This window comes from Colobus angolensis, unplaced genomic scaffold (genome assembly GCF_000951035.1).
Source record: "Colobus angolensis palliatus isolate OR3802 unplaced genomic scaffold, Cang.pa_1.0 Scaffold84, whole genome shotgun sequence".
NCBI classification, from domain to species: Eukaryota; Metazoa; Chordata; class Mammalia; order Primates; family Cercopithecidae; genus Colobus; species Colobus angolensis.
In genome coordinates this window covers 885,505-901,196 of record NW_012122265.1, presented here as the reverse complement: position 1 = coordinate 901,196, position 15,692 = coordinate 885,505, and the positions used below count along the sequence as shown (strand labels likewise).

Here is a 15,692-nt window from a genome sequence, read left to right as displayed (position 1 = left end):
CTCCACCGACAACAGTCAAGGCCACAGCATCCACCCACACAGCCCCACCAATTACGGCAACCACCAGTGGGACCAGCCAAGCCCTGAGCTCGTTCAGCACAGCCAAAACCTCTACATCCCTACATTCACACACTTCTTCCATACACCATCCTGAAGTCACTCCAACTTCTACCACCATCATCCCCAATCCCACCAGTACAGGAACTGGCACCCCTGTGGCCCACACCACCTTGGCCACCAGCAGCAGGCTACCCACAATCTTCACCACCCACTCCCCACCTACGGGGAGCACTCCCGTCTCTTCCACAGGTCGTATGACTGCAACATCCTTCCAGACCACCACTACCTATCCAACACCATCACACCCTCAGACCACACTTCCCACTCACGTTCCACCTTTCTCCACCTCCTTGGTGACTCCAACTACTCACACAGTCATCACACCTACCCAAACACAGATGTCCACTTCTGCCTCCATCTATTCAATGCCAACAGGCACCATTTCTCCACTGACAACAGTCGAGGCCACAGGGTCCACCCACACAGCCCCACCAATGACGGCCACCACAAGTGGGACCAGCCAAGCCCTGAGCTCATTCAGCACAGCCAAAACCTCTACATCCCTACATTCACACTCTTCCTCCACACACCATCCTGAAGTCACCCCAACTTCTACCACCATCACCCCCAACCCCACAACTACAGGAACCGGCACCCCTGTGGCCCACACCACCTCGGCCACCAGCAGCAGGCTACCCACACCCTTCACCACACATTCTCCACCTACGGGGAGCACTCCCGTTTCTTCCACAGGTCCTATGACTGTAACATCCTTCCAGAGCACCACTACCTATCCAACCCCATCACACCCTCAGACCACACTTCCCACTCACGTTCCACCTTTCTCCACCTCCTTGGTGACTCCAACTACTCACATAGTCATCACTCCTACCCACCCACAGATGTCCACTTTCTCCTCCATCCCTTCAATGCCAACAGGCACCATTTCTCCATCGACAATGGTCAAGGCCACAGGGTCCACCCACACAGCCCCACCAATGATAGTGACTACCAGCGGGACCAGACAAACCCACAGCTCATTCAGCACAACCACAGCCTCTTCCTTCTTATCTTCCTCCTCGTGGCGGCCCCAGAACTCTAGCTCAAGGCCACCGTCACCACCTTCTGCCACCACACAACTCCCCAACTTGAGTTCTGCAACCACTCCTGTTTCTACAACTAATCAGCTGTCCTCCTCATTTTCTCCCACTCCTTCTGCCCAGTCTTCCGTTTCTTCTCATGTACCCTCCTCCCACTCCTCTCCCCAGACTTCATCTTCAGCTGGTACATCTTCCTCTGTCGTGTCCACCCCCGTGCACTCCACTACCCTGAGCTCGAGCTCACACTCGTTCTTCACTCATCCCATGACTGCATCAGGGTCTGCATCTCCTCTTTTTCCTTCTTCTCCAGCTGCCTCTACCACCATTAGGGCCTCTCTCCCCCACACTATCTCCTCTCCTTTCACCCTCTCTGCTCTACTCCCCATATCCACTCTTACTGTGTCTCCCACCCCATCCAGTCACCCAGCCTCCAGCACCACTGCATTTCTGTCCACGCCCAGGACCACGGCCAGCACCCACGCCGCCCCTGCCTTTTCCTCTCAGTCCACCACCTCGCGGTCCACTTCTCTCACCACCCGAGTTCCCACGTCAGGCTTTGTGTCACTCACCTGGGGGGTGACGGGTATCCCCAGCTCTCCAGTCACCAACATTACCACCAGGCACCCTGGTCCCACCTCACTGCCTACCACGCAGTTCCTGACCAGCTCCCTCACTGCACATGGAAGCGCCCCTGCTTCTGCCCCAGTATCTTCTCTCGGGACACCTACGCCCACCTCACCTGGTAAGTGGCATCTCTGTGGCCCTCCTACTGGCCTCACCTCTGTGCTCGTGACTCCCAGGCAGCCACTGCCTCAGTTTACCCCTCATGGTCCTATGATCCCAGGACCACATGCCTGTTCCCCACCTTCCCCTACACACCTGACGGGTTTTTCCCCTCTCCTCTCTTGGGCACCCTCTATGCCAACGCTTTCTTGGCCAAGCAAGTGCCCGGCCTCCCCGTTGGCCCTTCCCCAGCTAACCTTGACCTTTCCCTGCACTGGCTCACTCATGCCCCGGTCACTGCTGCACTCCTGGCCTCCCCTCAGAGTGATACCTGCCAAAAGCCTTCCCTGGCTGCCCCTTTGGGTGCTCAGAGGATGTCAGGGCTGGCCGGACCCCAGGGTTCAAGCAGCACAGCCCTTCCTCCAAGTGCAGAAGGAGACATAAAAGTCCGGCACAGCCCCTGCCTCGCCCCGAAGGACCTGTTGAAGGTGAAGCTGGACCTGGCAACCAGGGCGCCTGCTCCTTGGTACTCATGCCAATTCTCTGGGCCACGGCTCTTCCCAGCCTCCACTTGGTCTCAGGCCTATGAGCAAGTCCACTGCTCCCCAGGCCATGGGACGCCTGGAGACAGAACACGCCTCAGGCCTTGTCCACGTCCACCCAACCTCACGTTCCAGGGATGTCCCTCCCTTCCCTCCTGGGTGTTCCTCTCACAGCAACCACCCAGGGACTGGGTCCCTCACGTGCATTGACCTCCACCAGGTGGCAACGCCACGGTTGGCTTCGTGGTCTCTCACGTGGGTAGCAGCTCGTTGCTGCAGGCTGAGGGAATCTCGGTTTGGGTCCCTCCCTGAGACCAGGACTTGGGTGCAAGCTGTAACTGGGGAGCTGACCCCAAGAAGCAGAGGTGAGGGAGCAGGAACCATCTGTGAGGGGAGGGCAGCTAGGGACAGCAGGGCCTGTGGAGGCACACATAGTCCCGCCCCCTCCTGGAGAAAGCTCTCTGCAGCGGGCAGGTAGGTTCCAGGCGACCTGTCTTCTCTGTGGCCAGGAAATGAAGCTGGGCACAGCCAGGGGAGGGCACACAGGCAGCAGGGTCCAGTCTTTACCCCAGGACTCCTTTTCCACTTTTAAACCCATGCTCCGCAGTGGCGGTTTCTAATGCCGATGCTGCCACTGCCTGCATCAGTCCACCCTGTTCCGTGCTGCCTGCCACATGCCCAGGCCTCTCACTGAGGCTGGCTGTCTGGGCCTTCCACACGGGTCCCTACCCCACCTCTTCCAGGAGCCCAGACCATGGGGCCTGCTCCACTTCCCTCCTCCCCAGCTGGGGCACATGGAGCTCCCACGACACCCTCTGTCCCCCTCTCTGGCGTCACTGACACGGTGTCCTCGGCCCCCCTGCAGGTCCTGGGTCCGGCCAACCAGGGATACCCATGCCCACAGGTCGGTGTCGAGGCCTGGGGTGGGGCATCAGGGAAGCTGGGGCCCAGGGGTGGCTCACACAGGCCCAGGGCTCAGTATCTGCTGAGTCCACGGAGAAAATTCTCTACCTTGATGGACTCCAGCAGAGCGACTTTGAGGGGAAAAAACAAACTAGGATGCTGCTGGCCTTTGCCTTTGGGTATGGCTGAGGTCTGAGCTCTGTGGGGCTCCACAAGGGAAGACCACACCTTGGGCAGGAGAGTCCAGAGACAGGTGGGGACCCCGTTCTCTAGCCAGGGCTTCCCTCCCTCCTCGCTCCATGTCCACCCTGAGCGCTGCTGACCGTCCACTCGGCTCCCAGGGGTCTGCAGCGTGCAGGAGCGGCAGGAGGAGATCACATTCAAGGGGTGCATGGCGAACGTGACAGTAACCCGCTGTGAGGGCACCTGCATTTCTGCCGCTAGGTGAGTCCACAGGCGGGAGGCCTGCCCCATGTCCAGCAAGGTGCTCACAACCCCACCTCAGAGAGGCGCCAGGGCAGGTTCGGGCTCCCCACCCAGGTGCCTGCTGCCCCGTCAGGTTAGCCACTCTGCGCTCCGTCTGCCCAACACTGGCCTTGGCCCCTGTGAGCCGGGAGCTCAGCGGGGAGGTCCAGGCCTCTGTGGAGCAGCTGCCCTGGGGAGGGAGGGGCCTCATGCCCCTGCAGCAGCCATGACCCTGCTCTGTCTTGGCTTCTTGGCAGTTTCAACACCATCACCCAGCAGATGGACGCCCACTGCGGCTGCTGCCGCCCCCTCCACTCCCATGAGCAGCAGCTGGAGCTGCCCTGCCCAGACCCCAGCGCGCCTGGCCGGTGGCTCATACTCACCCTGCAGGTGTTCAGCCGCTGCGAGTGCAGCTCTGTGGCCTGTGGAGACTAGCAGGGTCGCCGCCTGCTCTCCTGGGGCTGAAGGACTGCAGATGACGGACAGGACAAACACCCACCGGCCCCCTTCCCACTTGTGCCAGCAGCTGCTTTCCTGGTCACCAGGCCTGGCCCCCAAATGACCCCGGCCGTGGCTCACCTGGGGCACCAGTGGGAGAGGGGCTGCCAAGCAGAGGCCCAGACCACCACACCCCTGCAGACCCTGAGCCAGCAGAGAGGGACTGAGGCAGGCAGTGGCCACGGACCCTCCCAGGCACACAGGGCACTCCCGACCACCCGTCTGCCATCCAACACCTCTGAGCCCTTGAACTTGGCCCCAGCCCGGCTGGGCCCAGAACCCTGCAGATGAGGCCAGAGCAGGCGCTGGACCAGACCCATCAGGACCTGTGCTGAGATGGGGGCAAGAGGCCCAGGCAGCCACCAACACAGAGAAGAGGAGCTCCCCAGAGTCAGGGAGGGCACAGGGTGGCAGCGAGGGCAGGGCAGCCACCCCCGCTCCCAGCCAGGCAGAAGGCCCCCGCCAGCACCACACCTGTCCCCAGCAGCTTGACCTCGGGAGAGGGCGTCACCCGGCCAGAGACTCCAAATAAACTGGTTCTTGTCAAGGCACAGAGGCTGGTCCCCGAGCACTTGAGCACTGCTTTTGCCTCTCCCCAGTCCCTTAGACATTAGGCACCCGACCCACACCTGCACCCTGTGGGCCCCTGGGATCTGAGGTTGGGCGGGGCTGCCCCCAGGAGGGTCCGGGCTGGGAAAAGAAGCTGCCTCTGGCTTTGGCCCCCTGCCCTCCCTCCACCAGGACTGTCCCATCTCTGGCGAAGCCCACCGTCCTCCAGGGGCCACCCCCATCTGCCTGAGAGCCCCTTCTGTAGTCAGATCAACAGGAGGATCCCCCGTGGAGCCTCCTCGTACCCACATGGTTTGGCAGGCCCGTTCCCCAGGAAGGAGCCCTGGGCTGCACCCCAACACACTGTATAGCGGGGAGCCCTGAAGCCAGGCTGGAGGGGTTCCCGCATGACCTGAGTCCCAAAAAAATTCCACCACACACCCAGAATCAAACTGGCAAAGGGCAGGTCACTTTCTGATGCCCACTGCCTGTGAGCCCACAGGCCAGGGACCTTGGGGTCTGTGCCTCCCACGGCCCCCGGGGAGCTATAAGGATTACGTGGGATGCTTTCCCCCCAAAGAAAGCGCACGATCTGGGGTGCTGTTCTAGCCTTTATTTTTCTTTGACGAGGAGTGCCACACTGAGGGCCCCCCTGCAGCCACACAGGGAAGCAGTACCTCGGGGAGCGGCCTTTCCTCTGATGGCGGGAGGGGTCAAGGGACGCAGGAGATCCACGGCAGCACACGCAGCCGGCAGGCGCAGCACACGGGCAGAGCACTGCCCAGCAGCTGGAACACAAGAATGAGGGCCACACCACCCAGCTGCAGCACAAGCCCAGCGCGGCGTGTCATGACACCTGGCACCGCCAGACCCAGAATGGCCAGCGCGAGAGGCATATGCCACCGACATGGCTATCCTGTGATCAAAGTCCGACACGCCGGAAGGAGAGCCACAGACATCGTGGGCTGCACACACTGCAGGGGAGCTGTGGAGACCTGATGGGTCCGTGAGCCCCTGCAGCTGCCCGAGGGACCCGCAGAGCAGGTGGCTGAGGGCCAGGCTCAAGCACATGTGGCCACCCACCCTCCCTGCCTCCACAGCATGTCAGGAAGCCGGAACCCGTGCTGGGTGTGTTTAGGACAAACAAGGCCACCGTCCTGGGGACAGAGCACAGGGCCCTAGCCTTGGCTCCTAGGCCAGCCCTGAGAGCCTCTCAGGTGTCAGACGTGCAGCCTGGGTGCTGAGTCCAGACGACAGGTGAGACACAAGCCGCAGGTGGCACTCAGCGTGTGGCCAATGGCCCCTTCACTTCCTGACCTCTACACAGAGGCTTCCCTCCTCCACGGCCCCTCCAGGGACGACTGGACAGGGCCAGTGGAAGGACTCAAGCCTGCACCGTGGCCTGGGGACACCCACTCCTGACAGGAGAGAGACGAGCACACCTGAGTCTGCGCCACCAGCCCACGCTTTACCCTGGAGTCCTGGGGGCCCTGTGGGGCCGGCAGGACACTCCTTCCCTGGCTGCACATCTAAGGCCTCGGGGACTGCAGGAGCATAACAGACGCCCTCCACAAACAGGAGTTGGGAAAACAATGACATCCAGTCAGGACACGTGGTTTTGCCAGAAGTCATTACAAATACAAATGCTTCTAAAGTCTAGATTAAAATCCTGCCTGGCAAAACTGTCCACCTGGGACAGCAGCAAAACCAGGGGCGGCCGTGCTCCTCCCAAGGGCCCAGGACGATGCCAGGTGTGCAGCCACCAGAACAGCCACACACCAAGGCTCAGCCCACGCCACATGTAGCGGCACTGCTGCTCCCAGAGGCTCCGAGGCAGGGTGGGCGGCAGCACGGGCCATCTCAGTGACACTCCCACAAACGCCACGTTCACGCCAACTTCTAATTTCCCTTTAATTTGTAGATTTAACCACAGAACTGTCTTGATTTTTATAAAAACTGATCCCAAGATCCACCTTCTGCCGTGGCTGCCGCAGTCCAGGCTGAGCTTTTCTTCCTGAGCCACACACGTGTGTTCCTGTCCAGCCCAAAGGGGAGAGGTCTGGGGCAGCGGGGGTGCTCATCGCAGGATGGCCACGAAGACAAACGGCACAGACGAAGACAACGCGAGACACACGAGCCTGGTCCTCCATCCTCAAGACTAAAACTGCGCTGACAGCAATTCACATAATCTCTGAGAAACGGCTTCCTTACTCGTCCGCAGCGTGAGCCGGTACATCTGAAACGGAGAGCACAGCGGGTCAGCGGGCATGCCAAGGCTCACACAGCCCTTGGGTCCAGGACCCGCCATGCAGAACCCTGTGGGCCACACCCAGGGACCGCTCTCTGGAGGCACCCACAGCTCGGCAGAGGCCTGAGCACCACACACACTGTCAGCATGAAAACTGAGGGCTGGCATGGGAGCGCCTGGCGCCTCGTACGTAGCTGGCGGGAGTGTGAAGTGGCACAGCTTCTTGTAGCACTAACCACACACAGGCCCTGGGCAGCAGCGGCATTCCTGGGTGCCGCCCGAGTGAAACGGAGACAGGTGTCCATCGACAAAATGGGACGTGGCAAGAAGGAACAACGCAGTGACAGAGAGGAACAGCTGGGAGAGCCACCGCCCAGGACCAGGCTGCTCTGTGGCGGGACGATGCTCCAGGTGGCCAGCTGTGGGGAGGCTGGGACGCAAACAGGTATTGACAGGGTGGTGGTTAAGTGGGCACGCAACATCTGTCAAAACTGACCGAACTGCACTAAAGAGCTACACATCTCACCATGTACATTGTGCCAGAATAAAAAGCAACTCAAGTGTGTTCAGCCATTTCCTGAGGGCCTGACCTGGGCTTGCAGGTTCGGCTCCAGGCGTAGCAGGCATCCAATCTGGGTGGTTTTCGTGTGGATGATTCCAGCTCCCACGAAATTCGCAGGATTAGGATCAACTTCTTCAAGAAGTGCAGAACCAAACCCAATGATCTGTCCAAAGAAATAGGAGAATGATGATCCTGGAGCTGGGTCACAGGCAGCACGTCCCCCAGAGCCATCCCTCCAGACCCTAGTGCTGGGTCGCAGGCAGTGTGTCCCCGGGGCCGTCCCTCCAGACCCTGGCGCTGGGTCGTGGGCAGCGCATCCCCCGGGGCCGTCCCTCCAGACCCTGGCACTGGGTTGCGGGCAGCGTGTCCCCGGGGCCGTCCCTCCAGACCCTGGCGCTGGGTCACAGGCAGTGCGTCCCCTGGGGCCGTCCCTCCAGACCCTGATGCTGGGTTGCAGGCAGCGTGTCCCCGGGGCCGTCCCTCCAGATGCCCTACCTTGGCTTTGGTGACTTCTGTGTCCATTGGGTGCTTTGCTTTGAAGATGTTCTGCACCTCCTGCTGTGGACTGTGAGAAACAGCAAAGGCGAGTTTCTCAGCCAGGCCAGAGACCAAAGCCCATCTTTTCAAATGACCCCCATCCCCACCCCTGACCCCTACAGGACAACAGGTTTCTCACTTGCTCAACTGCTTCCAACGTTGAAAGAAATCCTGAGAAGCCATTTCTGTCGGCTGGAAGAATTTGTTGAGAGTGATGGGCAGCTGCACAGACACATTCTGGAAGGTGCCCCCATACCTGCCAGCAGCAGCAGCAGAAAGAGACAGTCAGCTCCTCCTCTGAGAGCCCCAGGGGCCAGGAAAGAGCCTGGAGTGAGAAGCGTCCCCACCTACTGCCACCCACTAGAGCGTGGGGAGCCGAGCCTTGAGTCTCCACAGATCATGTGTGGCTCAGTGTACAGTGTCACCCACAGACAGGATAGGCAGGGCCGCGTACACAGGCAGGATGCCCCTGTGCCTCATTTCTCCCCATTTATCTGTTTCCCAGAACTCCAAGTCTGTGCAAATAGTGTGATTTTTTTTTCTTTAAAAAGGCAAAGACATTTGCACAAATAATGAAACAAAAATTTGCATGTCTATGTCCCCAAATTCTACGGTATACAATCCTTAGGTTCTCTGTATTTTTAATGTTAGAAAGTGTGCTTTTCTCAACATTCATAACCTTGCAGACACCCAGCAGGGTACGGGCTGACCGTGTACATGCTGTTGCAGCCACTGAAAAGTGAGAGTAACCAAGAGTTGCAACAGGAAAATCTTATGCTTTTAAAAACTAAGCAAAGTGGTATGATCTGAGTCCAACTGTGCAAAAAACGCACCCCTCAGGCCAGGGTCCGAAGGAAACCAGCCGCCTTCACCTCGCAGCTGTTGTCTGGTACCAAGCCGGGCAGGTGGCGCAGGGCCCTGTCTGCTACCCCATGAGGTAGGCCCCGTTGTGCCCAGAAAGATCCTAGCAAGGCCCCATGTGGGAGTTGCCACCTGCCATCCCGGAGCCCAGGGCTTCACCTCCCCTCGTTTCCTGCGCTCTGCAGAGCTGAGGGCAGCAACAGCTCAGGTCGCATCCATGCACCATGAGTACCCGCATGCCCTGGGTCCCCTCAGGAAGGACATGGGGGCACAGTCATGGAGCCAGGCACACAGCTCAGGCGCCCACACAATCCTTGGCCCGGGGCGCACAGACAGCTCTTACCTGAACTGAATGTTGAGGACTGGCGCCTCCGTGAAGTCGGACACGCACTCTATGTTGACCACCTGCTGCACCTGCGCACCGCCCTCCACAGTCGGGTCCACGGGCTTGGTCTGCAGGTTCAGGTGTGTGTGCGTTAAGGAATCCAGCCAAGCAAGCCCCAGCGGCAGAAGCGGAAACGGGCCGGGCTAGAGCCCCAGCAGGACCCATGGAGGAAGCACACACCACGCTCCAGGACCACCAGCTACGGGTCAAGGGGCGGCCACACCACCCGGCCCTGCCCTTCCACCCAGACAATCCTCAAAACACTGTTTGCTTCTCACGCTTCCAAAATGGCTCCTCCATTTTAAAAAGTCGCTTAGACTATCTACTGGCTGTTCTACTTCTCTGTTTTCACTCTGTGAGCCTCGGCTCTGGTTCTTACACACACAATTTTTGTCACCGTTAGCAGAAACTGGTGCTTAGTAGGGCAGGAAAACTTCAAGAATCCTGGGAATAGCAGGCTCCTGAGACAGCGAGACTCAGAAAAGAGCCCGCCTTGCTGGGACCAGCGTTGTTTTCGTGCTGGAAAACAAGGGTTTGCCTACAGCCTCTCCTGAAGAAACAGCAACACCAGCAAAGCTGGCTCCAGGAGGCAGCAGGGTGCATGCAGGCCTCTCCTACCCTCTGGGTCGTGTGCTGCCGGCCACTCAGCTGCTGGGCTCGCTGCTGCCTTCAGCCAACAGACCCCGAGGGAGAGACCCCTAAAGAGGAGCACAGTAGGAGTCAGCTTCCACTCCGGATTCTCAACGAAGTCTTTAATACACGTGATCCTACGTGTGTATTTTCGGCCGGGCGCGGTGGCTCAAGCCTGTAATCCCAGCACTTTGGGAGGCCGAGACGGGCGGATCACGAGGTCAGGAGATCGAGACCATCCTGGCTAACACGGTGAAACCCCGTCTCTACTAAAAATAGAAAAACTAGCCGGGCAAGGTGGCGGGCGCCTGTAGTCCCAGCTACTTGGGAGGCTGAGGCAGGAGAATGGCGTAAACCCAGGAGGCGGAGCTTGCAGTGAGCTGAGATCCGGCCACTGAACTCCAGTCCGGGCGACAGAGCGAGACTCCGCCTCAAAAAAAAAAAAAAAAAAAAAAAAATAGATGCATTATCAAAAACTGACACTCCAATATGGAAGACTGCCTGTTTTCTTTTTGCTGCCCAACACCACAGGCAGATTACGATTGCCTGATTTTCATATAGCATCTGGAATTATCTTGCTATTTTAACAAAACAAGAAAACCAAAAAACTTCCTCAAAAGCCTCCTCTAAGTCCCACATTGTGCTGTCTGTGGGCACGGGGGCAATGAAACCAAGGATATTAGGCTGCAGCTCATCTGAACAGATCAGTGTTGGAGTAAAATTCAGGAACTGCGTGGAGGTCTTATTACCATAGAAGATAAACATCCGACCTAGAAGAAACAAAAACCATTTTTTCACACACATCATTTCACGCTTACCCTGAATATTCACATTGAAAAACAAGAGCCCCCCCTCCACAATCTTCAGCTGAATCAAAACGCACTGTTGTGATGCACGACTCTTGTTAAAATTAAGAACCAATTTTTTCCAGTTTTAGAACGAGCACACCAGTGTTGGAAACGGGCGGGGTATCTCCTCCACTAAGAGGTAACTTCAGCCCTCCAGCGCCCTCCTCCCTCGGCCCCTCCTGCACACCCACACGGGACGGATGAGGTCACACGCGTGTGCACGGGGAAGGACCTAAAGAAAGCCCTGTCCGCAGGCTGGGCTCCAGCTGGAGGGGCCTCCAGGGACGCCGCAATCACACAGGCCACTGCCGGCCCTGCCCCACGTCTGCGACACGTAAACACAGGCACCGGCCCTGGCTGCCTCCCGTCAGGGGACCCGGCTGGGCCTGCGTCCAGCACAGCACTGGTGTTGCACACTGGCCCTCACCGCAGCGGCTCATGCACAGCACAGGTGCACATTTTGGATGTGTCGCTGTTTTTATTTATATCACAATAACAAATCTTCGTGAACATCTGTATGCCCCTTGAATTCAGAAAGGAAACCTCGAATATTCTGAAAAGGGTAAACAGTTTGGCATCACTCCTCCCGCAATTTAAAAAACCAAAACCAACACCTAGGTGAAGCTATCACGGCCCAGAGTTTAAAAACTTACACCAGGGCTAAAAGTATCATCTGTTTTCAATGCAGCATTTCCCACAAGAATTACTCGGACAACCCTCACTTTTCTAACAGATCCCTGGTGGGCAAGCGACTAATTCTCCTTTTTCACACTCTTTCCGTGTTTTTCACCAGAGCAGTCCTCAGGAGGCTCAAGGCAGGCGCTGAGAGGAGGCAGGTCTGCAGCCAGGGCCCCTGTAGCCACAGGGTTCCATGCACAGTGTTTTTTTTACACTCAAAGGCTTTTGTATGTCCTTCTTCTAAATTGTGGTAAAATACACATAACCTAACATTCACCTTCCTAGCCGTATTTAGGTGGACACAAGGAAGCAGGAAGTGCAGCCACTGCCACCACCATCTCCAGAAAGTTCTCATCTTCCCAAACTGAACTCCGTCCCCATTAAACACCAACTCCCCATCCCCCTGGCCTAGGCCCTGGCACCCACGAACCACGTTCTGTCTCTACGGAGTCACTGCTCTAGGGACCGCATGAGTGGAGCCACACAGGATTTGTCCCTGTGTCTGGCCCGTGTCACTGAGCACCATGTCCTCAAGGTGCATCCGTGCTGTTTTATGCATCAGAATTTTATTCCTGTCTGCCGTCTGATGGCTGAATAATATTCCACTGCATCGACGGACCACATTTTGCTTATCTAGTCATCCACCCATGAACATCTGGGCTGTTTCTAACTTCTGGGGATTGTGAATGCTGCTATGGACATGGGTGGACAGGTACCTCTTTAAGACCCAGCTTTCGATTCTCTGGGGTCTGTCCCCAGACGTGAACCTGCTGGGTCACAGAGTAATTCCACTTTCTTTTGTGTTTTGAGGAACTTCCCACAGTAACTGCACGACTGTACACTCCTGCCAGTGGCGCACAAGGCTCCAACGTCACCATGCCCTGCAGACACTCCTTTTCCTTCACAGTTTGTTTTGATGTATGCGTTATTTGTGAATGAATGAATGAATGAATGAATGAATGAATGAACGAACGAACAACAGGGTCTCGCTCTGCTGCCCAGGCTACAGTGCACTGGCATGATCTCAGCTCACTGCAGCCTCAAACACCTGGACTCAAGCGATCCTCCCCCCTCTCTGCCTCCTGAGTAGCTGGGACCACAGGTGTGCACCACCACATCTAGCTAATTTTTGTATTTTTGTAGAGATGGGGTCTCACCATGTTGTGCAGGCTGGTCTCAAACACCTGGGCTCAAGTGATCCTCCCACCTCGGCCTCCCAAAGTGCTGGAATTACAGGCCTAAGTCACCACGCCACCAGGCCAGTCTGTTTATTTATTTATTTACAGAGTCTCACTCTGTTGCCCAGGCTGGAGTGCAGTGGCATGATCTCGGTCACTGCAACCTCCGCCTCCCAGGTTCAAGTGATTCTCCTGTCTCAGCCTCCTGAGTAGCTGGGAATACAGACATGCACCATCATGCAGAGCTAATTTTTGTACTTTTAGTAGAGACAGGGTTTCGCCATGTTAGCCAGGCCGGTCTCAAACTTCTGGCCTCAAGTGATCCGCCTGCCTCAGCCTCCCAACATGCTGGGGTTACAAGCGTGAGCCACTGCTCAGGCTACCTGTTTGTTTTATAACAGCCATCCTGGCGGGGTGAGGTGGTGTCTCGCTGTGGGATTACAGGCGTAAGCCATCCTGATGGGCTGAGGTGGTGTCTCACTGTAGTTTTGACTGGCATTTCCCTCATGACTTTGTCCAGCTTTTCAGGTGCTTACTGAGCATTCCTGTATTCTCCCTGGAGAACGTCTTTTCAACAACTCTGCACCCACCCCACCCCCGCCGCCGCTCTGGTTGTAGAGATGGGTCTCGGTTTGTTGCCCAGGCTGTTCTTTGGTCCATTTTGTAATTGGGCTACTTTCTTACTGAGTTATGGGAGTTCTAAGAGAGGGTTTCATTAAGTAATTAAAACACATACCTAAATTCTGCCGAAATTCAGACTTAAGTCCAATTTGAAGCAGCTGATTTTCAAACAACACACCATTGTTTTTACAAACAAACCTAGGGGGAAAGGGACAGTATATGTGTCACTCAAAGCCACCTGCAGAAAACACAAGGGTTTGTTCTGGAAAAAAATTCATAGCACGAGGAGGCCAGAAAATCCTCTATGGGACACAAGGGAAGAAACAAGTAGAAAACGATTCCAAGGACCATCCTGACAAACGGCCACAGGAGGACAGTGAGCAGGGCACAGGGACGCGGGCACAGCTCCAGTGAGACCTGTGAAGGCAGTTGGTACAGCTGCCTTCTAGGAACACACTGGTCCACATGTAATGGCCTCTCATGGCCCCAGACAGGACATGGGCGCGAAGGCATGCACACAGCTTCTGGCCACGCCACAGACTCCATCCAACCCAGGTGCCGGCCTTCCACCCAGTGAGGGCCTCGCCATCAGAGCCTGGCTGCTCCCCGCTGATGCACACGCACAGCCATCCACCCACCAGCAGCACAGCCCTGCAGGGCCCTGGGCGCCCCCATCTCCCCCTGGCCTCTCCTCTTGCCCATGCACCGTTCGTGTCTACACTGCACAGGGAGCCCAGGGTTTTGCTCACCACAGGGCACCTATCTACACTACACCGAGTTAGGGGAAAATAAAAGAGCACTGGTTAGTTTTCATTTGTGTTTCTCTCAGAAGAGCTTCAAGTTTTCTGACCTCCTCTAGGAAACTATAACTCCACAGTGACCTGGATCCAAAAGAGAGGAGAGGGAGGCAGGGCAGCAGCACAGGGCTCCTGGGTGAACCCAGCACAGAGATGGATGTGGCACTGATTCAGACCACAGGGTGGGAAGGCAGGAGGTCACGGTGCCGCCCCCTCCCCCAACCCACCCCAGTGCCTAAGCAGCAAATGCTGCATGGCAGCGGCCTAATTCTGAAATCTCCACACCCACCTGCGCTGACACCGAGGAGATCAAGGTCAGCCACTCCTACGCTCACCCAGTCTCCACTAACTGCACCACAGCTGCCACCCTGGAAGGTCTGAGTGCTGCCGACCTGAAGATCAGCTCGTCGGCATCCTGCCATAGGGAGACCAGGCCAGGAAGAAGACGGAGGAAGCAGAGACAGACAGCAAGGGACAGTGACGGGCGGCCCTTGGCTTGCTCTCAGGGCCGGGAGGGCGCTGCTCGCCTCACACTGCCTCACTCCAGCCCGCCACAGCCACAAGAGCCACCGAGGCAGCAGTCCCCGCGCACACCTCTGGAGGCCACAGCCGCCCCTGCACAGCCCGGCAGGCTGCCGGTCCAGCTCCAGCCACACGCAAAGCTTCAAAAGTCAAGTGTGGTCCAACCAACACAAAACACAGCCTGGAACACGTCTACTGCGCTTCACCCAGGACTGCCACAGCAGGCCACCAACAAAGCCGAGGTCACTTAACAGGAGGAGCTGGCCGAGGGAGAGGTGTCCATGTGCTCACTGTGCCCTGGGATCGCTGCTCCGCCCACAGCCAACGGTCTCTCCACACAAGAGGCCACAGAGTTTACACTCGTGGTTTGGCCTAAGCCACTTTAAAGTGAAATCTGTCAAGGACATGGGAGGGGCTCCGACTGATCACCCATGACGTGGCGTGACAGAGGGGCCCTCGTGGTCGGCGTCTGCTTGGTTGCTTGCTTTTTAAAGGGTCATCCCAACTACAACCTGGCCTGGAGGAATTTTTGGGGAAAATGCAAACCACTCTGCAAGGCCACAAGAATGCAGCCACCCTGTCCTGTGAGCCGTGTTCCAGCAGCCACCGCGGCCGGCTAGCCCAGGGACTCTGTGCCTCCATCTACACCAAACACACACAGACACCTGATGACCCTCTGTAGCCAGATCAAAGCCAAGACGGCCACATGCACAAGAGCCCCAAGGCCCGGCCAGCTGGAGACGGCGCCACCCAATGTGAGGCGTGCACAAGGCCATGTGCAGCTCCCAGCACAGCCGTATGGAGACGGGGCAGGCATGCGCTCAGCAGGAAAGGGCCACGGCTGCCACGGACTGCCCAGCCCCAGTCCCTTCCTGCCACGGACTGCCCAGCCCCGGTCCCTTCCTGCCACGGACTGCCCAGCCCCGGTCCCTTCCTGCCACGGACTACCCAGCCCCCGGTCCCTTCCTGCCACGGACTGCCCAGC

At 57.6% G+C, this 15,692-nt stretch overlaps 2 protein-coding genes across 2 annotated transcripts in view; one reads left to right on the top strand and one right to left on the bottom strand.

The window, feature by feature from the left end:
* MUC6 (mucin 6, oligomeric mucus/gel-forming) overlaps positions 1 to 4,842 on the top strand; it is a 32,227-nt gene extending 27,385 nt beyond the window's left edge. The window contains exons 33-35 of the mRNA XM_011930143.1: positions 43 to 1,902; positions 3,670 to 3,772; positions 4,051 to 4,842. Coding sequence (XP_011785533.1) covers positions 43 to 1,902; positions 3,670 to 3,772; positions 4,051 to 4,228 — 2,141 coding nt within the window. The 3' untranslated portion in view covers positions 4,229 to 4,842. The remainder of the gene's footprint in view (positions 1 to 42; positions 1,903 to 3,669; positions 3,773 to 4,050) is intronic.
* A 2,070-nt stretch (positions 4,843 to 6,912) lies between these two features.
* The window catches only part of AP2A2 (adaptor-related protein complex 2, alpha 2 subunit), a 76,346-nt gene continuing 67,566 nt past the window's right edge, over positions 6,913 to 15,692 (bottom strand). Inside the window, exons 16-22 of the mRNA XM_011930041.1 lie at positions 13,504 to 13,586; positions 10,744 to 10,833; positions 9,392 to 9,515; positions 8,327 to 8,443; positions 8,146 to 8,215; positions 7,679 to 7,813; positions 6,913 to 7,076 (exon numbers count right to left, since the gene is read on the bottom strand). Of these exons, the coding sequence (XP_011785431.1) occupies positions 6,999 to 7,076; positions 7,679 to 7,813; positions 8,146 to 8,215; positions 8,327 to 8,443; positions 9,392 to 9,515; positions 10,744 to 10,833; positions 13,504 to 13,586 (697 nt within the window). The 3' untranslated portion in view covers positions 6,913 to 6,998. The remainder of the gene's footprint in view (positions 7,077 to 7,678; positions 7,814 to 8,145; positions 8,216 to 8,326; positions 8,444 to 9,391; positions 9,516 to 10,743; positions 10,834 to 13,503; positions 13,587 to 15,692) is intronic.